General features: G+C 42.8%; 4 protein-coding genes across 4 annotated transcripts in view; all 4 read left to right on the top strand.

Moving 5' to 3' along the window:
* LOC308075364 (C-type lectin domain family 4 member C-like) overlaps positions 1–27,230 on the top strand; it is a 598,318-nt gene that overhangs the window by 198,116 nt on the left and 372,972 nt on the right. The gene's annotated exons all lie outside the window — the stretch shown is intronic.
* On the top strand, positions 460–1,412 carry LOC308074302 (ubiquinone biosynthesis O-methyltransferase, mitochondrial-like; the record flags this gene model as incomplete). The annotated part of the gene is given in 2 exon segments (XM_080413703.1): positions 460–648; positions 651–1,412. Coding segments are annotated over 2 exon segments (951 nt in total).
* LOC308075178 (small ribosomal subunit protein mS26-like) lies at positions 12,939–13,833 on the top strand. Its single transcript, XM_080414851.1, has one exon. The coding sequence runs from the start codon at positions 13,027–13,029 to the stop codon at positions 13,648–13,650; it is 624 nt and encodes a 207-aa protein (XP_080270977.1). The 5' UTR covers positions 12,939–13,026; the 3' UTR covers positions 13,651–13,833.
* LOC308074073 (large ribosomal subunit protein mL44-like) lies at positions 19,494–20,483 on the top strand (the record flags this gene model as incomplete). Its single annotated transcript, XM_080413409.1, has 1 exon — positions 19,494–20,483. The coding sequence occupies one exon, from the start codon at positions 19,494–19,496 to the stop codon at positions 20,481–20,483; it is 990 nt and encodes a 329-aa protein (XP_080269535.1).

Below are 27,230 nucleotides of genomic sequence, written 5' to 3'. Positions count from 1 at the left end.
TTTCAAAAATAGAAGATCTACAAGCCCGTAGCGTGGCACTCAGTGCCGCACGATGAGCTTGTAGATCTGCTATTTTTGAATAGCCAAAGTATAAAATATGGATAAAGGGGTTAAAATGATTGTGACCCCGGACCCCACTTTGAGAACCATTGGTCTAACCTCAATGTGTCGTCATGTTATCAGCCGCAAACAAATCAGTCAGCTCCACTTTGGATGCGCACAAAAAGGGGGCTTGCCCATATATAGGCATATACTGATGACATCAGCTATATCCATATATGGGCATAAAAGAGCTCACTTCCAAAGTGTACGGAGACGGTTGAAGCAGTGCGGCATCACTACAGAGAACTGGTAGATGAAGTTGAGGCGTGAGGAAGTTAAGGTCACATTGGCTAGCCGCTAGCGTAGTGCATATAACCGCCTAAACACGAATACATAGCACTTTAATACGACATCCAAATGTATTCGAATAACTTTGGCCGTCTGATGCTTGGACTAGTTTGCACGCGTCCAAAAGCGAATGTCAAGAATGTCCTGCGGCTGCAAAGTCCTTCGGTCAGGAATGCGTTCAGCCGGACTTCGGTGTCCTCTGCACACAGCCGTTGCAGAGGACCACGTGTGCGGATGTCGATCAAAACGCCCCGCGCTGTCATATCAGTGTTCGATCAGCCTCCCAAACTACAGTGGACCCCGATGAACTGAAGAGGTTCCAGTCACTGGCCAGCAAGTGGTGGGACGAACGAGGAGAATTCGCCGCTCTGCACGCCATGAACGACTTAAGAGTGCCTTTCATACGGGACAATCTGTTGACCGTGCACGGAGGGCGGCCGGGGAAACCCCTCGCAGGACTCAAGATACTAGATGTTGGCTGTGGAGGTGGCCTGCTCTCAGAGCCCCTGGGTCGCCTGGGAGCCAACGTGTTAGGCATCGACCCCGTGGAGGACGGTATCGGCACGGCACGGCTCCACTCGCCCCGCGACCCAGACCTCCGTGAGCGGGTACGATACCAGACTTGTACTCTGGAAGAGCTCACCGTTGAAGCGGAGGAGGAGTTTGATGCTGTGGTGGCCTCAGAGGTGGTGGAACATCTGGCCGACCAGGGAACATTTGCTCACTGCAGCAGCCTTGTGCTCAAGCCGGGCGGCTCGCTCTTCATCACCACCATCAATAAAACCAGCCTGTCGTATGCGTTGGGTATCGTAGCAGCAGAACGTCTGCTACGTATCGTTCCCATGGGGACCCATGACTGGGGGAAGTTCATCAGCCCTGTGGAGCTAGAGCGCCTGCTCCAGTACAATGGTTTCTCGGTGCGGTCTGTGCAGGGCATGCTCTACAACCCAGTGACAGGAGGGTGGAGCTGGACCCACAGTACAGCCATTAACTACGCTCTGCATGCCATCAAGCTGAGATGACGAGCCGCAGACGGACACGGCCGAGGCAAACCACCCCCCGACCCCGACCTAGCAGCAACCACACACAACTGACCTGGACCAGTGAACAGAAGTATGCATCTCTGCTTTCTATAGAAGCTGTAATGCTTTCTAAGAGACAACTTCTTATGAAAATGAAACTCATGGCAGGAGCCTAAACATATGTATGTGCTCCAACACGCACTATACAGATATACAAACACTATAAATATGCATGTAACACATTATGTGTCATCATTTATACCACATATAGATGGAATGTGTGCAGAAACACAGAGTTTCCTGTCCTGTGAAGACCGTCAACATAACACAGGTCAGTTTTAGTATGGTACATAATACATTATTACTTGTCCTTGAAGGGGTTCCAGGAGGGTCCCCAGTGAAATGAGCCAGTATAGCATCAAACTCGGATAATCACTTTTTCCTGTAGAGCATAGCAGTGGTGGCCGTTTTCTCTTACATAAAGCCACCTCATGCTACAGACACAGGAGATGGGTTCCTGCCTGATGGGTCACAAGGCTGCTTACTTAAATCACAGTTTAAATATTATATGTTTGTTGACCACATTAACCCTGGCACTCATATTTTGAATAAAGTTTCAACATATAAAAAAAAAACAGAGAAACTAGGACCTGAACTCAACATAGACCTAAACACACAACTTAAAACTCAAACACCAAACCAGAACTAAGCGAGTAACGTAAACTAGACTTTACTTCAACAAACACAAACGTTACAGACGAGACATACATCAACTCAAGAACTGAAACATAACTCGATCTAACAAACAGAGAACAAAGAACCACAGACACTGCAGGGAATGTTGTCGAGGTGAGTGGAAAGAGACAGAAGCAGACAGAGAACGTCAGACCATCAAAAAGTAACTACATTGATTACAGAAAAAGGACTGTGATTAAAAATGTTTGATTTAAACCTAAAACAGTGACAAACACCTGTGTGAAGAGTTTGGTCAAAACTAGGAGCAGCACCCACTCGGTCTGTGTTTGCACAGACCGAGTGTTTTAGGTGAGTGAAAACAAACCCTTATTGCACTGAATATTTGTGTTTGTACTTTTAAATATAAACGTTTGGGTTATATACAAGTACAAATGTATTGTGTATATTTGATGATGGCAAAAATGTCAAGATTTATTCATAAGTCGAAGAAAAAAAACGAGTTGTCTAATCAAGTTAGGTGAAATGGGCGTCCAGCTGACAGCAGTCAGCCATCAATTTGGGTCTAGTTGTGTCCACTGCAGCTAATGTTAATTGACCCACAGTTCCTGAAGCACTTTATTGGTTGATTTGAGTTATTGATAGTTATTTATTTTCTTTATGGCCTGTTGCACAGGTCAGGTTTTTTGTCCTTACAAGATGGCGAGCGAGCCACGAGGCCCACGGACCCTGATTTCAAATAACTCTCCTTCTACGTGCCAGTGCAAGGGTCCACTTTGCCCAGTCAGACCATTGAACCTCAATGACAGAGCGGTAGATAATTAAGACACAAACTGAACTGAGAAAAGACAGTGTTAAGGTACATGGACACAACTGAACTGAAAAAGGACTGAATCATAGTGGGTTAAATTAGAATAATTCCAAAGGGGTATTTGTTTTACACCTGAAACACAAGAAATAAATCAAACTAAACTTATTTTTAAAATAAATAAAACAAAAAGAGAATGCAACCATAGCAACGTAATTAAACGAGGCAGACTGTAACCATAGCAACGTAAACAAAATGCAGTCAGAGACGTCAGCGATTGTTTGCGCTGCTATGGTTTCACTTCTGATCGACCATCAGCATTGACCGCGTCACTCTGATGTCAGAGCACTGGCTGTATATATAAGTTCTCTCGAATATTTTAGATCCCTTGAACATAATACAGTTTGTCTCCTTTTGAACAGCCCAACTCTAAACGCAGAATGGAGTCCAAAGCATCGTCTGACCCATAACTAACATCCACCTGAGGATATAAACATAAATACATATCACTTTTATACGACATACAAATGTATTCAAAGACGTTTGGGCGTCTAATGCTTGGACTACTTTGCACGCGTCCAAAAGCAAACGTCAAGACTGTCCTGCAGCTGAAGAGTCCTTCATACATACCGTTCTTAGAATAATAGATTTATTTACAATGCCTGGTAGAACAGCGGTATGTTTTTTACGAAAGTCATACTGTCCTGGTGGTGGATCACACGGATCCATGTTATCAGCACTCATCATCCGTCAGTGCAGCTCCCAACAGCAGACCGCAGGAGCACCAAAGAGATCCACGTTCCAGCCTGCACCTGACTCCACACATGACTGGATTGGTCCGCCAGACCTTGTGTCAAACATTCGGCCAATCGTGCATTGCATCCCAGAGAATGAGACGGAGTTGGAGAAACGTTTGAGAAACTTGAGGCAGGAGACAGAGGATTGGAACCATGAGTTCTGGACCAAACAGAACATAACCTTTAGAAAGGAGAAGGATGCATATATCACCTCTATGTTGAACACAGAAGGCTTGTTTCAGCGTGATGAGCAAGGACGAAAGAGAACACTGAACAGTGAAGAAATGGCTGTGTTTTACAAAAGATTCCTGGACAATAACAGAATAAGACATTCAAATTATAACAAGGAATGGTACAAACGAAACTTCACCATCACCTTGTTCATGGCCAGAGTGGTCCTTCACAGCATATGGAGGAATATCACAGAGAGACTACGTGTAAAGAAAAAGAACACTCTTGCCACATGATGATGATGGCTGTGATCTGGCTACCAACGGTGGTTCTGCGTTGGATCTGCTCTGCTGCTGCCGCTGCTCGGATGGCTCGCCTGTCCTGCTGATCCGGTGGCTCTGCGGCCTGCCTCTTCTCGGCCTTTGTGAAGAAGGATTGCGCTGGATGCGTGGATATAAACGACGCCTCCAGGTTGACTTGTGCGGCGGTCTCGTCTCCCATCTCTCTCTGGCTTCTGCGACGGCGAGTACTGTTGTTGTTGCCGGCGTCCTCGTGCGGGAATGCTAGTGCAGATGGCACGTTAATCTTGTTGCTCTACTGTGCTACATCGCCTGTTGTGACGAACTGCGATACTGAGGCCTCCAGCCTCTGCCCTGCTTCTCATCCACGGATTGAACAGTTTCTGTACCTCGGATTCGGCCCGTTCTCTGTTTTCCTCTCCCCGCCTCCTCGGCTGTGGCATTCGGTGTGCTAGCCGGCTGATTAACTGGTATTTGTTATTTTAGTTTCATATCATTTCTATAAAATTTTTTTTTTTGGCATTGTTTGCCTTGAACACCACTGTTAAATCATGACGTCCAGGGTGACATGTATTATTTTGCTACTAATCTTTGTCTTATTTTGTACTCAACCTCTCAAAGGTGAAGTGCCATTAAAGAGGCCAAATATGTATCATTTTGAAGCATTTGGTCGTGCTACGTCTGGTCACTTTACAGATTTTCAGCCTCAGGGTCCAAAAGAACTTGATCATTTGAATCAAGTTCTCCCGGGTGCTCTAATAATTTTGGACATCATGGCTTTTGGATATAGGCAAGGTGCCCAGTGTAACGGATTCATGGACATCTCCTTTTCCTCCTCCAAAACCCATGGGTCAAAATTGTCTTACAAAAGGGTTATCTCCAGGCTTTTTATTCTATTGATGTTGTTTATTTCAGGCAATGTTAAATAAAATCCTGGCCCGGTTACAACCCCAGATAACTTATCGATCTTGTCCACTCCTCATGATTTCAGCTGTAGAAACGGTCTGGGTTTCCTGCACTTTAATGTTAGGAGCTTGGTACCCAAACATGATATTCTTAGTACTTGGTTTAAGATAGCTAATCCTGACGTGGTTGCTATTTCTGAAACATGGTTAAAACCTACCACCCCAGATAATCTACAGTTTCCTGGCTTTAATTTATTTAGAGCGGATTGTAAAGGTAGATGCGGAGGGGTTGCCCTTTATATCTCCAATAGATTTCAAGGGTCTGTCTTAAAAGCTGTCTCAGTTCCACGACAGTTTGAGTTCTTAGCTGTGCAGATAATGGTGGCAAATACGCCGCTCACAATTATCTGCTGTTATAGGCCTCCTTCAGCTATAACAGAAACTCTGGGAAACCTTATTGATTTCATTTCAAAGTATACAAATACGGAACTTTTAATTTTGGGAGATCTAAATTGGGACTGGAAAAGTGAGAAATCCTCTTGTTTTAAACAGCAATGTGACTCCCTTAATTTAACCCAGATTATTCACAGCTCCACTAGACCAGACAGTGACACTCTGATTGACATCATTTTGACAAATGCTGTTCACAAATATGTCTCTGTTGGTGTTTTTGCTAATGATTTGAGTGACCATTGTGCAATTGCATGTATTAGGAGCACTAAATTGCCCAAAGTAAAAGGGCTGACTGTAACCAGACGTTGTTTCAAACATTTTTCGGAGCAAGCTTTCTTGCATGATGTGGCATTAGTCAATTGGTTTCGTACTTCCCTCATACCGTCTGTGGATGAGGCTTTCAGTTTCTTTCATGATAATTTATTTTCTTTGGTAAACAAACACGCTCCTCTAAAGAAGGTCCGAATTAAGAATAGGTCAAATCCTTGGTTATCAAGGGATCTAGCTGATTTGATCCATGATAGAAATAGGAAATGGGCACTTGCCAGAAGGACACAGTCCCCAAATGATTGGCTTCTCTTTCGTATCCTCAGAAATAAATGTACTGCTCTCCTCAGAAAGCTGAAATCACAGTATTATTTATCTTTAACTTCCGATACATCCAGCAATCATGCAAATTTCTGGAAAGCAGTTAAATCCCTCCAGCAGAGGGGAGCTGCTGGTCCCCCGCCAAAGTTGCGAGTTGGGGATTCTTTCATTAGTGACAAAAAATGTATGTCAAATGTTTTTAATGACCATTTTAAAAGGTCTGGGCATATTTTTGATGCACAAAATGCCTCCTCCTCTCAACCAGGGGCTCAGGAAGTGGCATTCTTACCAGCAAATGGCAATGTAAACGCTCGTTTAAATTTTGACTTCTTCTCTATCCTGGCCTCCGATGTTCTCAGTTTGTTGTCCTCTCTGGATCCAAAAAAGTCCCCTGGCCCAGATGGTCTTGATCCTTATCTGCTGAGATTAGCTGTGTCAGTTATAGCACAACCTATAACTGATATTTTCAATCTGTCGCTAACTTCTCAGAACATTCCTTCGGTGTGGAAGCAAGCGTATGTTTCTCCCCTCCTGAAGGCTGGTGATCCCACGGATGTAAATAACTATAGGCCAATATCTAATCTTTCGGCCTTAGCAAAGATCCTAGAAGCCCAGGTATCAGCCCAAGTAAACACATTTCTTGATCAACATCAAATCTTAAATACCATGCAATCTGGGTTCAGATCAAAACACAGTACTGTCACAGCTTGCCTTACTGTCTTGGATGACATTAAGGCTGCCTGGGATAAGTCACATGTATGCGCTGCCCTGTTTATTGACTTATCCAAGGCTTTTGACACTGTTGATCTCCCGATACTGTTAAAGATTCTTTCCAATATAGGCATGGGCCCAAATGTGACTAGCTGGTTCACCAGCTATTTGATCGGCCGCACACAATGTGTGAAACTGGGTGACATAGTGTCCGATCAAGTAGCCATGGAGAAGGGAGTCCCCCAGGGTTCTATATTGGGTCCTTTACTTTTCCTTTTATATGTGAATAACATCTGCAGTCAGTCAAAGTACTCTAGGTACCATATGTACGCGGATGACACGGTTCTGTACTCCTGTGCGCCCACGCTAGACTTGGCTGTAACAAATTTGTCTTTGGATTTCATTTCTTTACAGGAGGAATTGAAAAAAAAAAAATTGATGTTAAATGGTAACCAAACTAAGGCAATGATGTTCACTCCACGAGTTTGTCAAATCCCCTTATGCATCCCCACCTTAGATGGCACCCTAATTGAGTGGGTCGATCGCTATAAATACCTTGGGTTCTGGTTGGATAAACATCTAAATTTTAAATTCCATATTGATGCCTTGAGTAAGAAGCTGAAATTTACTCTAAGTTTTTTCTATAGACTGAAGGCTTGTTTTGCCTGCACTGCTCGCAAAAAATTGGTCACTGGTCTGTTTTTGTCCCAGCTGGATTATGGGGACAATATTTACAGATTTGCTTGTGCCTCCACATTGACCAAGCTGGATCCCCTGTATCATGCTGCACTGAGATTCATAACGAATTCTCCTTTTAGAACTCACCATTGCACGTTGTATGCTGCAGTTGATTGGTCCTCTTTGACTACGCGCAGGTTGCAACATTGGTATAATTTCATTTATAAAGCTATTCTTGGTGAGCTCCCCTACTACATTACCTCCAAATTCAAATTGGTTAGAAATGGCTTAAATCTCAGATCAAATGCTTGGTTACTCTGTGAAGTACCTTCATTTTCATCTGAGGGAGGTAAAAATGTCTTTCTTTCTCAGGCCCTTGGTTGTGGAATGATCTCCAGACCAAACTCAAATTGGCTGCTCTAATTCCCTTGAGAAGCTTCAAAAGAATCACCTTAGTTTTTTTCACAAACACCTGCTCCTGTCCGGAGGTTTATTAGCCTAGCGGAAGGTTATTGGTTATGTGTATTGGTTGTACACTGTGTGTATTATTATTTTCTGTTTGATTACTGGCTACTTTCTATTGTATAAAGTGTAGCATTGGGAGTTATTTTATGTATTTGTGATGTATCTTGGATGACTATTTTGTTGTTTGTTTTTGTATTGGTATGTTAAGCTTAGACTGTGTAATTTTAACGCTGTATCTTGGCCAGTTCACACTTGAAAAAGAGACTGTGTCTCAACGTGTTTTTACTGGTTAAATAAAGGTTAAATAAAAAAAAATGATGATGATGATGATAATAAAAAAAATATTCTCCCACCTAAAAAACAAACAAACAAAAAAACAGTGCCTTTCATACGGGACAATCTGTTGATACGTAGCAGAACGGCTGCTACGTATCGTTCCCATGGGGACCCATGACTGGGAGAAGTTCATCAGCCCTGTGGAGCTAGAGCGCCTTCTCCAGTACAATGGTTTCTCGGTGCGGTCTGTGCAGGGCATGCTCTACAACCCAGTGACAGGAGGGTGGAGCTGGACCCACAGTACAGCCATTAACTACGCTCTGCATGCCATCAAGCTGAGATGACGAGCCTCATACGGACACGGCCGAGGCAAACCAACCCCCGACCCCGACCTATAGCTGCAACCACACACAACTGACCTGGACCAGTGAACAGAAGTATGCATCTCTGCTTTCTATAGAAGCTGTAATGCTTTCTAAGAGACTATTTTCTCCATTTGGTTCAATTGAACTGGCTATTCTCTCATTCTCAGCAGAAGGTGTGGAGCGTATATCCCACTTGCTTGAGCCTCCCTCTCTACCAGTGTCCCTGGCCAACCTCCACACCTTCATTACTGCCAGTCCAGCTTCATTCTATTATCATTATGAAAATGAAACCCATGGCAGGAGCCTAAACATATGTATGTGCTCCAACACGCACTATACAGATATATAAACACTATAAATATGCATGTAACACATTATGTGTCATCATTTATACCACATATAGATGGAATAAACACATGGGAGGAAAGGAGTTTCCTGTCCTGTGAAGACCGTCAACATAACACAGGTCAGTTTTAGTATGGTACATAATACATTATTACTTGTCCTTGAAGGGGTTCCAGGAGGGTCCCCAGTGAAAAGAGCCAGTATAGCATCAAACTCAGATAATCACTTTAACCCCATTTTTAGAAAAATGCTCATTTACAAAAATCTTGATTTTCAGTACAGCCATAGAATAGTCCCCACTCCTTTGGGGTGTTATTTCTGTCACATATGTATATAACATATGTCACAGGGTGAATGGAGAACCAGGTAGATTGAAGACAGAGCGCTCGTTTTTAGGCACAGGGCTTCGGGCGAGGCGGGACTTTTCGAGACAGGGTTTATTAGCGAGGCTCGTGAGGAGGAGAAGGAGTGTGAGCTTGTAGATCTGCTATTTTCAAAAGAAGGAGGACGCGGCGCTGCGAGGCGGGGGTTTATTATGCGAGGCTCGCGAGGAGGAGGAGCTCCTCCTCCTCCTTCTCCTTCTCCTCCTCCGAGGAGGAGAAGGAGAACGCGGCGCCAAGAGGCGGGGCTTTGATGCGACGCGGACCTGTCTTTTGTTGTTCCCCCCCACATAGCAACCAGGAAGCTACGCTAGGGGAGCGCTGAACACACGTTCACACGCACACGCTTGTCCATGACGGAGGCGCGCCGCCTTAGTAGAGCTTGAGGCCGAGGAGGCGCGCCCTCGCGCCTCCAGGCGCGAGTGCCCGCGCTGACCGGCCGATGCTCTACTAGTCGACACAGCGCCGTTCGAGTTGTAAACCGATAGGGACAGAATAGTTCTTTTCATGGATCACTGTGTGCGTGTGTGTGTGTGTGTGTGTGTGTGTGTGTGTGTGTGTGTGTGTGTGTGTGTGTGTGTGTGTGTGTCAGGGAGAAACTAAAACAAAAGCCAGCAGAACACAATAAAAGTATCTTAACAGTCCATTGAAAGCATGAGCGCGTGTGCGTGCGCGCGCATGTGTGTGTGTGTGTGTGACTGTGTGTGTGTGGGTGGTCGCGGCCATATGTGCTTGTGCACAAGCCTGGCTTGTGGCTCCCTCTAGTGTTTCTTCTACAGAATTGCTGGGTGGGTAAAAACGAGCGAGCCTTCTTCAATCACCCTAGTTCTCCATTCACCCTGTAACATATATATGCACATAGGTGAAATGTGTCCTCTGCTTTTTACCCATCCTATAACAACTAGGAGCAGTGGGCAGCCTCCTCCCTGGTCTGGCCTGGCATCGTACCTGGGACAACCAGGGGCTCTGGCCCCCCAGGCGGGATAACTAAAAACTCAGCTATGGCCGCCCCGAAGAGTTGTTCCCACACCGGGAGTCGAACCCGGGCTGCCTGGGTGAAAACCAGCAATCATAATCGTTAGACCATATGGGAAAGGAGAAAAAAAACGATGCCCTGCATGCCGTCGAGCTGAGGCGCCGCAGACGGATACTGCCCCCACACCCCCCAACCCCCAACCCCCAACACCAAGCTGCAGCCACACACAGCTGACCTGGATCAGTGGAAGAGGGAGATCAGACAAAGAAAAATCCCTGCTTCCTGTAGAGCATAGCAGTGGTGGCCGTTTTGTGCTTCCACAGATAGAAAACCCACACATTTTCCCCATAAAGATTTCCGACATTTCTGCTATAATGCTTACTATAGGGACAATTCAGTGTCACACATAATCAAATATTGTATGGTCATGATTCACCAGGAGCATGGGTGGCTTGGTTCCAGTTTAAAATAATTCATATAAATATCTGTGTAAATCTATGGAAAACATGTAGGCTATGAGCTTTCTATCTGTGGAACCACTGCTATGCTCTGTAGAAGCCAGCTATGATGCAGCGTTTATGATCCTTAAGTGAAATAAAGAAGATGGACCTTACAAACTTAGCATTGAAAAGCTGTGAAGGAGGAAGATGTAGTGTATTTGTTAAGCTCTCCTGTGCATTATGACAGTTGTGATAGGATAATTCCTTTTAACAGGACGTTCATGAAAGTCCTTGTGGGCTTGTTTCCAATGAGGGCCTGTGAGCAATTAGGGGTTAAGAGTCTTGCTCGGGGACACATTTCATTTCATCAACTCATATGCTGGCGTGGCCTGGAATCATACCTGGGGCAATCAGGGCCTCTGGCTCCCTAGGCGGGCTCACTAACCACTCAGCTATGGCCGCCCCTGTTGCTCTGATATTGTTGGTTTTGTCCAGGTTTGGGACGAGTCCTGCTCCTTCCATGAGGAGTTGAAAGACACAAGCAAGCCATTTTGTTTCAGCACCATTGAGAATTTTTTTAACTGTCCAATTTCAAAAGGTTGTCTAAAATTGTTAATCAATGCACTTTTGCTAAAATAATTATCCCATGGCTTTTGAGTTTTCAATGATTACTGTCCTAAAGAAGAGAATATCTTAAAATATATTATATGGTTTGTGCTCATCAAATATTGTGCACCTTGCCATGCATGTCATATCCTGTCAAATCTCTTCAGATTCTCTATGAACAATTTAGAGTAAAAGACAGATTAAATACATGTTAGTCTCGGAAATGATGTTTTACCTGATGAAAAATAAATATGCACAGCTACATGGACTATACGCACCCCTCTCCTTCAAGTATTGTACATGGTGTAAAGCCGTGGTTGCCATGGTACAACAGTCTGTTGCTAGGGTTTAATGGGTGGTTGCTAAGGTCTACCTGTTTGGAAGTCAGGACTGAGGTGCTCTGCTGGAGAGGGGCTACGAACTATTTCATCACCACAGACACTTGTCACATAAAAGGTACCTTAGTTTATTTTCCTTGCTCAGGAGAGCGAAGGGGCCATCCGTTTTAGGCCACAACGTACCCGAGCATCACTACTGGCCTGCAATGAGGGCTTTATTGTTTAAATTAAATTCTTAATTGCCTAATAAAGAAAAATATCACATAACATGGATGCACCTGGGACGTATCATCAGTGTTGTAGCCTGGGGTCATCGGGTGTTTCGGGTCTCGCAACATACAACATACACCCTCGCCCAGGTGACCCAGCCGGGGTTGATCAAGCCTCGACTTACGTCCCAGTAGCTACCCACGGTCAGTCCTTTTAGGGAAAGACAGGGCCACTCAGTCCGCTTCTCCGGAACTACTCTGCCGGGACTGGGGAGAGGAGAAGCTCTGGCACGTGGAGGGACTAGGCTCTGTGGGTGGTTTCCTGGCCGGGCTCCTCCTTCGTATTACCAGGTCCAGGACCTGAGCGTTGCACCTCTAAAGTAAGAGGATGTTGGCTCACTTTATCAGTGTAACAATTCATTGTTTACATTTGAGGTAATCCACCGGGTTAATTCAAGGGAAGGTATATATTTTTGGGTTTATTAAGTGATCCACTGGGTTAAATTAGAATAATCCCAAAGGGGTATTTGTTGTACACCTGAAACATAAGAAATAAATCAAACTAAACTTATCTTATTTTAAAAATAAATAAAACCAGAACAGAATGCAACCATAGCAACGTAAATAAAACGAGGCAGACTGTAACCATAGCAACGTAAACAAATACAGTCAGACGTCAGCGATTGTTTACGTTGCTATGGTTTCACTTCTGATCGACCATCAGAATTGACCGCGTCACTCTGATGTCAGAGCACTGGCTGTATATATAAGTTCTCTCCAGGCAAGAGTGTTGTAGATCCCTTGTTTCTTAGTATGCAAGAACATAATACAGTTTGTCTCCTTTTGAAAAGCTCAACTCCAAACACAGAACATAAAACATATCACTTTTATACGACATACAAATTGTATTCAAAGACGTTTGGGCGTCTAATGCTTGGACTAGTTTGCATGCGTCCAAAAGTAAATGTCAAGAATGTCCTGCATTCGGTCAAAGGGCACAAATATGGCCGCGGCCGTATAGCGATCTTATAACTCTATGGTAGCGATCGCATGATTCCAAACTACGACCCTGAGTTCGCCTCTTTGTCAACGCTCCTATTTCTCGACAACCATGATGAGCGTGCTTTGTGGGAGAAGTGTCCCTGCGGTGCGTGTCCTCGCCCCGCGGTGCAGCGTGCTGCTGGAGACGGTCCGCGGCAGAAAGAGCCGCAATGATCCGAAGGCCAAGTCAAAAGAAGGACGTATAAAGTATCCTCCACCCATCGACCCCGTGGAGATGCTGGTCATCAAGGAGCGATACACGGAGTATGACTTGATCGTGAAGGCGCTGCGTCTGGAGTTTAAGGAGGAGATGCTCAGAAAGAGGTACGAGGAGGAGACGGGCTCCATGGCGGAGGAGAGGGCCAGACAGGACGACGAGGAGCACCGTGCACTGATGGCCTTCAATGACGCAGAGAACCAGCGCATGCTCAAATTGAGACAAGAGAGGGTCCAAAAGGAAAGGGAAACAGAAGGAGTCCAGGGGGAAGAGGCAGCCATTTGTCGGGAACGAGAATTGCAAGACTTCATCAAAGAAACAGAAAAGGAAATCTTGAAGTTGCAGGAGGCGGCTAAGAGCTTCATCACCCTGGAGAACTTGGATCAGCGCATTGAAGAGGCCCTGGACAATCCTAAGAATTATAATTTTGCCATTGACAAAGAGGGCAGAGTAGTCAAGCAGACGGTACTGAAGTGATGCCTCATCAAACAGACTATTTCCTGAACTGTTTTCTTTAGTTGTTTATGCTTTCACCCATCCCATAATACATTCTGTTCTGCAGAGGACATGTTTGAGATTACAACCTGCAATCAAAGCTGCGTTTTAATGAGTCCATTCTGTTTGACTTATGGAACATGTTTTTTCTTTTTTTCTAATGACATGTAATAAAAGCTGTATTATGTTCTTAGTGTGCAAGAACATAATATTGTTTGTCTCCTTTTGAACAGCTCAACTCCAAACACAGAATGGAGTCCAAGGATCGTCTGACCCATAACTAACATCCACCTGAGGATATAAACATAAATACATATCACTTTTATACGACATACAAATGTATTCAAAGACGTTTGGACGTCTAATGCATGGTGGCCTCAACCATCTGTCTTAAAGGACAGGTTACTTCAACACATTCACCTACAGTACTAGTGAAATCAACGAAGAAAACATTTTCCAAACTTTACAGAAATCATTAATCATCCGAAAGGTAAGTATTAATCATGTTCTTAACAACATAACTCTTTTCCTCTAGAATATATATTACACAGATAAATACACACTCCCCTGGCAAGTGGTATGTCCCAATTACCATACCCCTCCATATAAGGAGCACTGTGGTCATGTGATACTCTTCTCTGATCCTCAGACCAGGAAGAGGACATGGCAAGTATGTGTGTTTGTCTAGTGATGATGATGAGCTTTAAACTGTGGTGATTAATAAAGGGGTTACGTTTCAACCAAACCAAATGCATCCGTGTTGTTTGTAAAAAATGAAATGAATATGAAATGAACGTTAATATATTGAACTGGGTCAAGATGTGATTACAAACTCCCTGATTACCAACGTAGCTAGCATGTAGCAAAACAAGTGTTTGGTGCTGACCATATGAGGTGTCTAAATGTAATGGAGATCTGTAACAAAAGTCATGGTGAATATATTGCAATAGTAACACATGGGAACAGGGATTATGCTGCAGCATGAAATAAGTGTCATGATGAGAATGGTAAACAGAAAATAATTAAATCATGGGAAATGTATAATGGAACATGTGAGGCTATGAAGGTAAAGTGGGAAAGGCAGTGTCTGTCTTTACCACACAGATCTACAAGCTCATAGCGCGGCACTCTATCAGCTTGTAGATCTGCATTTTTTTTTAAAGTTTTTTTAAAAGTCGTAACTCGTGAAAATTTGCTCAAATCGTTGAATATATAGGCCTACTCTACAAATGTCTTCTAAATCCTAAATTTTATTTTATTTTTTACTTAAAGGGTCTACACCATGAAAATCACTTTTTTTTTTTTTTTTTTAATTCAGTCATTCCTTCTCATTTCATGGATTTCCAGAATGGGCGTGTCTGAACAGGCGATCTCAGAATGGAAATGTTTCTGATGTCACAAACATTAATGATGGCAAACCCAATGTTAAATGAAAAGTGCCCGAATCGCTCCAAAACTTTTTCTACCCCCCCTAAGTGGGGGTCTACGAACAAATACTTCGGGCTCGGATTTTGGCTCCGCCCCCCGGAAGTGGGTGAAACAGGCACCTCAAACACTTGGTGGAATTGTTCAAAAATGTTCAAAGTGGTTTTTTTTTAATTTTGTATTTTTCTAAGATGCTTCTTTTTATGCAGAAATTTTCCTTTTTTTTTAAATATTTTTTTTTAATATTTGTTTTTATTAACAGACAGAATTGCTCAGTAGCCCCCCCCCCCTGCCCAAGAGGACGTTTTGGTATTGCAGCTGAAAGTGCTGTATAAGCCAGAGACAATTGACTTGGGATGAGTATATCTGAGTGATGATTTAGGCTCAAACCTTTTGAAAAAGGTTTGAGGGACATACACTATGATATTAAATATCAAATATTTTTTTTAAATTCATGGTGTAGATCCTTTAAGTTACTTTATCAGTGGTTCTCAGACGTTTTCGTGTCAAGGACCCCCACAATGATATGTAGGCTATTTGGCCGCAGACCCCCATCTCGAAATATTTAGTTCTAGGGACCCCCCCCCCCCCCCCCAAAGACCTGAGGTACAAATGCTCGCTTACAAAAATATGTTCAAATATTTGCACAAACTTTATTTTTTTTTCAAAAATAGCAGATATACAAGCTCATAGCGCGGCACTCGGTGCCTCGCTATGAGCTTGTATATCTGCTATTTTTGAATAGCCCAAAGAAATCTAAAAATGACACAGATTCCTTCCCGGTCTGAATGGGTTAACTACGCTCTGCATGCCGTCAAACTGAGATGACGAGACACAGACGGACACGGCCGGGGCAGACCCCCCCCGCCCCCGACCCCCAAGCTCCACCCACACATAACTGGACCAGTGAAGAGGGAGATCAGGCAAAGCAGAATCTCTGCTTTCTATATAGAAGCCGTAATGCTCACTAAGAGACAGTTTTATCTTTTTCTCCATCTGGTTAAATTGAACTGACTATTCTCTCATTCTCAGCAGAAGGTGTGGAGCGTATATCTGACCTGCTTGAGCCTCCCTCTCTACCAGTGTCCCTGGCCAACCTCCACACCTTCATTACAGCTGTATGTCCAGCTTCATTCTATTATCATTATTATGAAATCATTGTACATCTGGAGGGTGTGCCCATGGCAGTAACCAATACATAAACATTTTTTTTTTTTTGTGATCAAGTTTTTATTTTATTTTTTGTTCACACAGCTGGAGGATTGAACAAGCATGTCCTGCACAGTACAACTGTGCAGCTGATTCCAATATACATTTGAACTGCCCAACAAGGGGTTCTTATTTGTCCCTCCAGTTAAGAATTTCCCCTAGTCCCCACCCCCACCCTACCTGGCCCACAGGTTGAACAGACATAGACAGGGCAGATGTATTAATATATAAAATAAATACATAAACATAAGTATGTGCTCCAACAGGCACTATACAGATATATAAACACTATAAATATGCATGTAACACATACGTGTCATTTCTACCACATATAGATGGAATGTGTGCCGAAACACATGAGTTTCCTGTCCTGTGAAGATCTTTCCTTATCAACATAAGACAGGTCAGTTTTAATAATACATTAACAACACATTGACCGCCAGAGGTTAATCTCATAATGTACTCACCAGTGCCAACGTTTTATTGTTGTTTTTTGTTTTTTTCACGTCGCCACAGATCTTGTTAAAATCCTTAAGATTGAGCTGTGCACTGTTTGTAAACATCGCGGAGATCTCACTGCTTCTACCAGTGAAGACCACGTGTCAAACGGAGCCGCCATGTTTGAGTTCTGACCGTTTAAGTTAACATGGGAAATGCGAGGATGAAAAACTACATGTTTACAGGGGCTTTTACAGGGGTTTTTGGGTACGACTTAGAATGGAGACAGACGGGAAACAAAAAACGTGATCGCACTTCCGGTCGAGATCGGGTGGTGTTACACTGAAAATGGTCCCCCTAGAAAATTAAAAAAAAAAAAAAATTCGAAAAAAAGGAAAAAGCACCACAGCCCGTAGGCTACGGGATTGGCGCTTAACCGTTGGATTTAACGGCCCGTAGAACTACGGGCCCGGCGGTAAATGTGTTAATGGGCTGTTGCTAGGGTCAAATATGTGGTTCCTATAGAGTTTAATAGGCGATATAAAAGTGGTTGCTAGGGTAAACATGTGGTTGCTATGGTAAAACAGTATGTTGCTAATAGGTGTTTGCTGAGGTAAACTTTCTGTTTGCTAAGATAAAACTGGTATGGTAACTTGCTATGGTATATTAATGAGAAATGCATTACGAGTGTACTGTAGCCTGGTGGATATTTTATGTTGCGGGTACGTTTTAATTTGGAGGAATTGTGTTTTATTTTGTCTTATTTAGTGGTCCTTTACTGTCTAATGTTTCTATGCATTTTGGGAAAAAAAGCTGTAAACCACAAATAAGTTAATAATGGTATTATTGGGTCAATCATTACTTGCCTTGTGTGATTGGTGGATGTGGAAGATGGGTGGAGTCAGGGGTCAGAGTGAGTGAGCGGACAGTGTGTTGGTTTTCCTATCAAGGAGAGAGAGAGCGAGGAGAGGACAGGAGCGGAGATGAGCTGAATTCCAATACTCAAAATCTCTGCCACTCGCTCACTCCCACTCGGTGACTCCAGCTGGACCCTGAAATAGTTTGGGGCCAACAGTTCATTTGCTTTTTGGAGGAGGCGAGTGGAGGAGCCCCCGCTAAAAGGCGAAGTGAAGACACACATTTAATGCTGAATTATAGAGCTTCAGCTGATAAAGTAACTGAAAAGACCGCAACAAGCCACTGGCTTTATTGCGTTGTATCAATCAATCAAACTTTACTACTACTTTACTTCTTCTGTCTCAAAAGCTGATAGTTAATTTCTCTCCGTGCATGCCACAATGCAGAGCACGGACTACTATAAATGACTGTGACAAAGATTATGTTTAAAATAATGTATTGTTTTTATATGTGGACTGAATATGATGTAATTCAGAGTCAGACATACTCTGTTATATACAGTGGCAAAGCAGCAGTGCCGTGTTGCGGGACTGCTGCGGGGGGGGGGACTGTACGAGCAAAAATAGGGACGGGTCAGGATTCCATTAATAAATGTATTTGTGCATCCTGGCCCTTCATCCCTATTTCAGGAATAAATGGCTTTGCACAACATTGTTAACTATATAGATAACATTGATGTTATCCACATTGATGAATTGTCTATTCTGATATTCTGTATTATTATATTCCTGCATATTATTCTATGCTGTATATTTCCATCCTCTGCTCTGGTCCAGCTGTATGAGACGTCATAAGTGATCGCGGAATTTGCCGTCGCTTTGAAATGACGCTAGAGTGCGTTCCGATCCTGTGACGCCAACGGGTCTCTTACAGTGTAAAGTAAAAGGATGTTTGGCTCACTTTATCAGTGTAACAATTCATTGTTTACATAAATCAAACTAAACTTAATCTTATTTAAAAAATTAAAAAAATAAAAAAACAAGATATGACACAGTCAAATTATACCAGGTTGCGGCAGTGCTCATGTGGTCTAGTTGCTTCTTTTGGGCTTGTTTTCCTAGACCTGGTTGCTTATTTCTCTCACTAAACAGATACATACAGTGGCCGAACACAGTATTGTGGGTTGTCTTTAGATCCAATATTCGGAGAGGACATTGAGCCCTCATTGACTAAATGACCAGCCAATGAAGAAAAAGTCACGACTATAGCGAGAGTGTAGATCTAGACCAGGTTTGGCAACCTGGTAAAAACAGAATGCAACCATAGCAACGTAAATAAACCGAGGCAAACTGTAACCATAGCAACGCAAACAAAAGTAGACAGACGTCAGCGATTGTTGACGTTGCTATGGTTGCACTTCTGATCGACCATCAGAATTGACCACGTCACTCTGATATATATACTCTGTATATATAAGTTCTCTCCAGGCAAGAGTGTTTTAGATCCCTTGTTTCTTAGTGCGTCTCCTTTTGAACAGCTCAACTCCAAACGCAGAATGGAGTACAAAGGATCGTCTGACCCATAACTAACATCCACCTGAGGATATAGACATAAATACATATCACTTTTATACGAGATACAAATTGCATTCAAAGACGTTTGGGAGTCTAATACTTGGACTAGTTTGCACGCGTCCAAAAGCAAAGGTCAAGAATGTCCTGCAGCTGAAGAGTCCTTCAGTCCGTAGTGTGTTCAGCTGGACCTCAGTGTATAAACACCACCCAGAGCTGTTGCAGAGGACCACTTGTGTGGAGGTCAATCAAAACGCCCTGCAGCCGGCTTATTTCTCTCGCAAAACCAGGCATCACTGCCGGACACTGCCAGTGAGAAGTGCCATGGCGTCGGGGTACATTGTAAATCGTGGCGTGACAACATTAGGTGTTCATTATCAACACGTTTGTAGGAATGTTTCATTCACACAGATCAGAGGGAAAAAGCGATGGATGAAGGCGTACACCCGCATCACGGCGACGAAGTTAAAGCTTGAAGGACCTCCACCTCCCAAACCACGCTTTCAGCGGCCTAACTGGGATTACCACGCTGAGGTCCAGGCCTTCAGCAGCCGTCTTCACGAAGACTTCTCTTGGGAGCTTCTGAAGGTGGCCTTTGTCAATCCATGTTATGTACGGTCAGAGCAACAGAGAAGACGAGCCTTGGGCGTGGACACGGAAGCAACCGCTCTCGTCCTAGGAGGGGACAACGTTCGGTTGAGCGCGCAAGGTCTAGGTTTCACTCAAAGCGACTGGTGCAAGGCCAGCTTCCCGAGCCTGCCGAATGAGGGTTTGACCGCCGTTGCAAGTCACCTGACCAGTTCTGCGGTCGTATGCCACGTGGCGAGGAACCTGGGTGTGGAAGAGCTCACCGTGAGTGCAGAGTTTCCCGTCCCTGACGCCGTGGTGTATTCCACCTTCATGGCTGTGATCGGAGCGCTCCGGCAGAGCAGCGGAGCCGAGCGAGCCGGGGTTTTCCTCAGGGATTTCCTGGCCACCCAGCTGATAGGGAAGGACCTGTTTGAGGTGTGGATGGTGGTTGACCCGATGGCCCTGCTGGTGGAGGAACTCAAACGGCACAACCTTCCTCTTCCAGAGCCCCGACTCATCAGGTCCGCTGGAGCCGGCACGGTTCTCCCGCTCTACTTTGTGGGACTGTACAGCGATAAGAAGCTTCTGGCTCAGGGTCCAGGAGAGACTGTCCTGGTTGCGGAGGAGGAAGCGGCTCGTGTGGCCCTGAGGAAATTCTACAGCTTCACTGAGAACCACAGACCGTCTGACTTCTCTCCACCACAGAACTTTCAGCAGCAAACCATCCAATCTAGCAGCACCTAAACACAGCTATTATGCACACAGTAAAGTCCTCAGTGTTAACTCTGAGAATGTACAAAATGTAACCACATGTACCTGTAAGGGTCATGTTATGACTGTCTTTGTACCATGTTGTTGATCAGTAATGTCCATTCCTTAAACCCTGAGGAAGACTTCACTGTCGAAACGTTGGTTTCATTTTAATGTAAACATTTTGCATCGTGGCTAAGAGCTGTGCAGCCTGATCCTTTGTCAATACTGTTACCTGCCGTGGCCAGCACCTCATCAACACAGGTGTGCACTCCCTCCTTCTGTGTTTGCCGTTGATCAGTAATAAAACATGTCTGTCGACATCATGAAAAAAAAAAAAACTAAACAAAAAAACGCCCTGCGCTGTCATATCAGTGTTCGATCAGCCTCCCAAACTACAGAGGACCACAACGAACTGAATGAGGTTCCAGTCACTGGCCGGCAAGTGGTGGGACGAACGAGGAGAATTTGCTACATTTCAAAATGTATAACAAATCTTTTGAAAATAGCAGATCTACAAGCTCACAATGTGTCAGATTGTGATGCATTGTGAGCTTGTAGATCTGTTATTTTCAAATGGCCGAAATATATATAGGGCTGAAGCGTTTAGTGTGTTTTGTAATAATAATCCAAATCTACAAAGTAAGTTTTCAAATAATTGCCTCTGAGATGTGGAGTAGAAGTAAAAGTACTGGGAATTGGAAATACTCCAGTAAAGTAAAAAAATACCTCAAAATTGTACTTAAGTATAGTACTTCAGTAAATGTACTTAGTTACTTACTACACCACTGCTTCTCAAAACGTCCACAACAACCAAAGGCAAATCAAAATAAATGACCATTGTGCTACAGGGGAATTAGATCAAGAAAAGCCCAGCGGTGCCTGTTCATTATTATCACATTGCTGCTGCCTTGGAGCGTCAATAATTAGCTTGAAACACATTTGTTGTGCTAAATGTCAAGCGATCAGTTCGCTCTCCAGATAATTCCCTAGCTCTGCACCGCTAATGTTCCGCTAATGTGTTCTTTATTGAACGGGCTAGGAACTGTCAATGGACTTCAGCAACTGATTATTAACATCATTAAACATCCTGTTAGATTTCATGTTGAAGGATCTGCCATGTAGGCAACTGTATGTTCACACATTTATACATGTAGTCTACTGTATGTTCACACATTTATACACGCCACACACACACACACAGATCACTGTATTCTAAGTCTAGTAGAGAGACCAATTTAAATAGACCTACTTTCGGGTGGAGATTGAAAATATATTACATTTTTACTCACTTGTGTTAACCTGACACCGTCAAATGGAAGAAAGCTTGCGACACACATTTTGTTTCACAGCGTACTTGCATCTGAGACTCCGGGCGCAGAATCGATGACAGACAGTTTTTCTTTTTTTCAAGCTACTAGGCAGGTGATTGGATGATCCCGCCCCTAGCAGCCGCTGATTGGTTCGGACACGCAGTGTTCGGCCATCTCTACTCCCTTCGCAATCCCAGACCTCCCTGAAATCAAATGCAAATGAGATTTCCGGAGGGAGGGGGTTTACCAGGCTACACTTGTGTGGCATCTCAAAGAAACAAACTCCCGGCAGAGAAGGTTTTTGAGACAGTCAAACAGATTTAATGTTAGTGATTTACTGTATATGAATAAATAATATCTACGTTCAAGGTTCAACTTGACCCTTCAGTTCATGTAAGCTTCACCCAATCAAGCTCACATAAACTGGGCGACGCCCGCTGGGAACGCACGCAATACCCGTTGTACCCTGTCGTCAGAGTACTCAGTATAGAACTCATTATCATTATAGTACCCTGTCATCAGAGTACTCAGTGCAGAACCCATTATTATTATAGTACTGGTATAGGCCAGTCAATGACGACAGTACTATGACATCATAAACGGATCTCCATGTGACAGACAGATACAGAGATATCCTTATATGGGCATAACAGGGACACAGACAGGCAGGCAGGCAGGCAGGCAGGCAGGCAGACAGACAGACGTGTGGTGGAAAGTAACTAAGTGCATGTACTCAAGTACTGTACTTAAGTAATTTTTTAAGGTATTTGTACTTGAGTATTACCAATTTCCAATACTTTTACTTCTACTCCACTACATCTCAGAGGCAAATATTGTACTTTACACTACAATTATTTGAACACTTGAGTTACTAGTTACGTTGCAGATATAAATTACATTATAAAACCTACATTAACCACTTTAGTCCTATTTTATACCTGGGCTATTTGAAAATATTAGATCTACAAGCTGACAACGTGTCGCATCGCAATGCGTTGTGAGCTTGTAGATCTGCTATTTTGAAACATGTCAGTACTTTTACTTTTGGTACTTTAAGTACATTTTTATACCAATACATTCGTACTTTTACTCCCGTTAGGGGTTAGATGTTGAACACCAGACTTTTACTTGTAACAGAGTACTTCTACATTGCAGTATTGATACTTTTACTTAAGTAAAACATTTGAGTACTTTTTTCCACCACAGCCAATCGGCACATGCCAAGTGTGAAGTCAAATCAGTTGCACGGTGCTGTAGTTGTATGTGCATGACAGTCAACAAACAAACAAACAGGCAGTAAGCCAGTGGGTGCTCAGCTACAGATGCAACTCATTTCAAAAGACAGCACCAAAGCATGGCGGCTGTGGCTCAGGAGGTAGAGCAGGTCATCCAATGATCCGTGGGTCGTCGGCGGTTCGAATCCCGGCTCCTCCTGTCCACATGTTGAAGTGTCCTTGGGCAAGACACTGAACCCTACATAGCCTCCAATGAGTCGGTCGGCGCTTGCTTGCCACCATTGGTGTGTGAATGTGGGAAAAGTGAGGACGCTGCCGTTGACTGTTCGCTGCTCCACCTCCCAATCCCCCCCCCCCCCCCCCGTGTGAATAAATGAACCATTGTAAATGCGCTTTGAGTAAGTTTGAGTACTTAGAAAAGCGCCATAAAATGCAATTAATTATTATTATTTTTAAAGCAGCACTCCAAAAATAATAGATGTCAGACAGGCTTAGATGCACGTTCTTCAATTTTTAATAAAAAAATAAATAAATGTTGTAACCCTTTTTCACCCGGTGGCAATTTTCCCAGCCCAGGGCCGAGCTATTATTTATTTGTAATTATTATTTAAACCAGTGGTTCTCAAATATTTGCATGAAAATGTCAGCCAGGGAGCATTTATGTTGTTAGAATGTTTCAAAGAATATTTGTGGATCCTGAGAAAATATCCCTTTTTTTCTTGTTTCCTAACCCTAACCTTAAAACAAATTATATATATATATATATATATATATATATATATATATATATATATATATATATATATATATATATATATATATATATATATATATATATGATCAAGGTATTGTCAGAGTATTATCAGGCACACACATATTTTTTTCCACAGGTCAGTAGAATGTTAATTCATAGACTGGATTAATAGTATTGCCAAGTAAAGTTTTATTAAATGCTTCCACTGCTCAGTTTATAAGGTCATAAAAAGATGGTTTACAATACAGTAAGTTATGAATGAATCACTGTAACAGTCAAGGTGTTTTATCACATTACAGTACAGCTGTTACAACATTACACACAGTGATATTATTGTATTAAACCTCATCTACAGTGTGACAATATAATAAGATCAAAAAGTCATAGTAAAAGCAACAAAGCAAAGACAGTGCAAAGAGAAAATATATAAGAAAACGTTATTTTGTGTGTTAATTAAATGTGTGTGTGTGTGTGTGTGTGTGTGTGTGTGTGTGTGTGTGTGTGTGTGTGTGTGTGTGAGAGAGAGAGAGAAATAGAGCAAGAACACTAATTTACAATAGATTACACTTGGAAATCCTGTCTGTCTGTCTACAGTTCAGTACATTAGATGACTCATTTTCCTATCTATTAGTCACATTCCTAAGCCAATCATTTGATGACCAGCGGACCGGTAGGCAGCGGTTCCGGTAGGAGACACAAAGGAGACTATTTGTGTCTCCTTTGTGTCCATATATATCCATGAATTCAAGTCTCCATGGGGTGACTAATCCATAGGAGAAAAAATATTTTTTTGGGTGAACTATCCCTTTAATTTGATGTAAATGAGCTGCTGATGTAAATTAATTAGTAGCTGAATGTGATGCAAATCATCTCTGAGATCAGACACTTAGTGGGGGAGTGACTCAGGACCCATTTTTATGCGTCACAAGTATATATATAAGTATAAGTATATGTGTATATATATATATATATATATATATATATATATATATATATATATATATATATATATATAATGCATTTATTATTTCGTTTTTTTCCCCCTTAATGTCATTGAAAAACATGTTCCAAAGATTATTTTCAACATTTTTGAAAATAATTCACGTAATGCCTTATAAACTTGTACAACATTGTGACAATAGCAGATCTACGATCTCGACGTGCATCACATGGCGTTGTGAGCTTGTAGATCTGCTATTTTCACTATAAACAAATGCTTAAGTAGTTGATTCATAATGCTCTTTGTCTGGGTCCCAGGGAGACATCTCATTGGGTCTCAGCTGTAAAGGTCATTACACACGGGCGATTATGCGAATATACGCACAATTTGACTGCGGTCCGAATAAGTAAAAGCAGCGTTTTCGCTCCGCGAAACTGATGTGGAAGCTTGCATTGACTTTATAAGTTTAAAAATATATATATATTCGCATGAAAAAATCGCCCCTGGTGTGTAAGGACCTTTATGCTTTGGGAACCCCTGACTGAGACACATGAAGACCTTTCAACCTGTCTGCTTATCTTGGTCATCTGGTTATAGCTGAACATCTTCACACATAGTCATGAATATTCATACATTTTCAACACATTTCAAACATATTATTAGAGAAATATCAACATGTTCAAAAATATCATTATGTACAAGCTCACGTCGTGTTGTGAGCTTGTAGATCGGCTATTTTATAAGGGCTTAAAAGGTTAAAGTTGTATGTTAAAAATACAAAGTGTGTCCAACTCTGTTTGCTTCAACATGCTGACTGATCCACAATTCATCCACAGTGTAAATATGAACACTTAACCCATTAAGACCTGAAGCCGATTCTAAACATGTCTTCTAAAACTGTTTAACCCATTAAGACCTGAAGCCGATTCTACAAAATGTCCTGCTATAAATCCCAACAGTATTCTGAAAAACGTTTGTCCCCCCCCCCCCAGAAGCAAGGATTTGAGTTAAAAATGTCCGCTTTAAAATTGTATAAATGTATTAATTTGCACACATATTCTCGATTTTTCGAAAATAGCAGATCTACAAGCTCATATGCACCGCGTGCTAAAAGCATGGTTCTCAATCTGGCTTGTAGTGGCTCTCAAACCACAAATCCTTTGTGGTTCCCCAAAGGATGTTGTATTCTATTGTATTCTAATAATAATAGATGAGGCGGGTCCCTTGCTAGTGAAGTGGTTCTCAAACATGTTCATGTCAAGGACCCCCACATTGATATAGAATTGGCCACAAATCCCCATCTAAAAAAAATCGTGCCAGGGACCCCCATGAGAGAAGATTTGTGATAAAAAAGAAGACAATGTTAAAATTATAATGTTATAGATCTTTCAAAAATGTAAAAAATAGCCGAATTACAAAATAGTTATTATGCTATATTAACTACATTAGCTGGGGACACCCCCCCCCCCCCCCCAACGACCCACTTTGAGAACCTCTGCTCTAGTATTTCCCTCTGTCACCAAATCTCCTTGCTGTAAATAGCAGATCTACAAGCATGTGTTGTGACTCGTGAGATTGTAGATCTGCTATTTTCCACAAACGTTCCAGTTGTCAAATCTAAATGAATAACATGCTAAACCATCATAGTTGGTGGTTTGTATTAAAGTGGTTAATATGGATACAACAGTTTGTACTTTCTGTGCAATAAAATGTTTGAGTTTTTTCACTACTAATTACTACTGTAGCAGAACACTGAGCTGCAGTTTCATCAATGAAGTGAAAACAGACATCATTTCTCACAGATTGAGGGGTATGTAACTGAACAGACCAGATTACCCCATGTTCCAGGGCCAATGTGTTGGTAGACTGCACAGTTCCTGTCTTCATAGTTCTTAGGATTTCCTCCTGCTCCAGTACCTGCACAATAAACAACAATGTATGTTAACATCCACTCAGTCACCTTCACATACAGTGACTTTGATAGAATGACAATATAAAAACATGTAAAATGTCTCACTGTGTTGTCAGTGGAGTTCCATCCACCCAGGAGGTCCATGTTCCTCCAGCCCGTTTCAGACCAATGTATGATCCATAAATACCCTCAGTCCTCAATCCTCTGATGAATTCCTGATCATTTATACATGATTGAATCATCATTAATTTTATTCAATACATTGACTTCTGCACACACACACTCACACTCACACTCCACACTCACACACACACACTCACACTCACACTCACACTCACACCACAACACACACAGTGGTGTACGTACGGGGTCTGTGGGTGGGCCGCTCCTACCGCAGTGGTAAACAGACTCTCTCTCTCTCTCTCTCTCTCTCTCTCTCTCCCTCTGTCCTACGGTCTCTCTCTCTCTCTCTATCTCTCTCTCTCTCTCTCTCTCTCTCTCTCTCTCTCTCTCTCTGTCCTACGGTCTCTCTCTCTCTCTCTCTCTCTCTCTCTCTCTCTCTTCTCTCTCTCTCTCTCTCTCTCTCT

Source organism: Gymnoscopelus braueri, assembly GCF_963280865.1.
Source record: "Gymnoscopelus braueri genome assembly, chromosome: 19".
In the NCBI taxonomy this organism is placed as follows: domain Eukaryota; kingdom Metazoa; phylum Chordata; class Actinopteri; order Myctophiformes; family Myctophidae; genus Gymnoscopelus; species Gymnoscopelus braueri.
The sequence above is the reverse complement of the archived record's forward strand: the minus strand, read 5'-3'. Positions and strand labels throughout refer to the sequence as shown.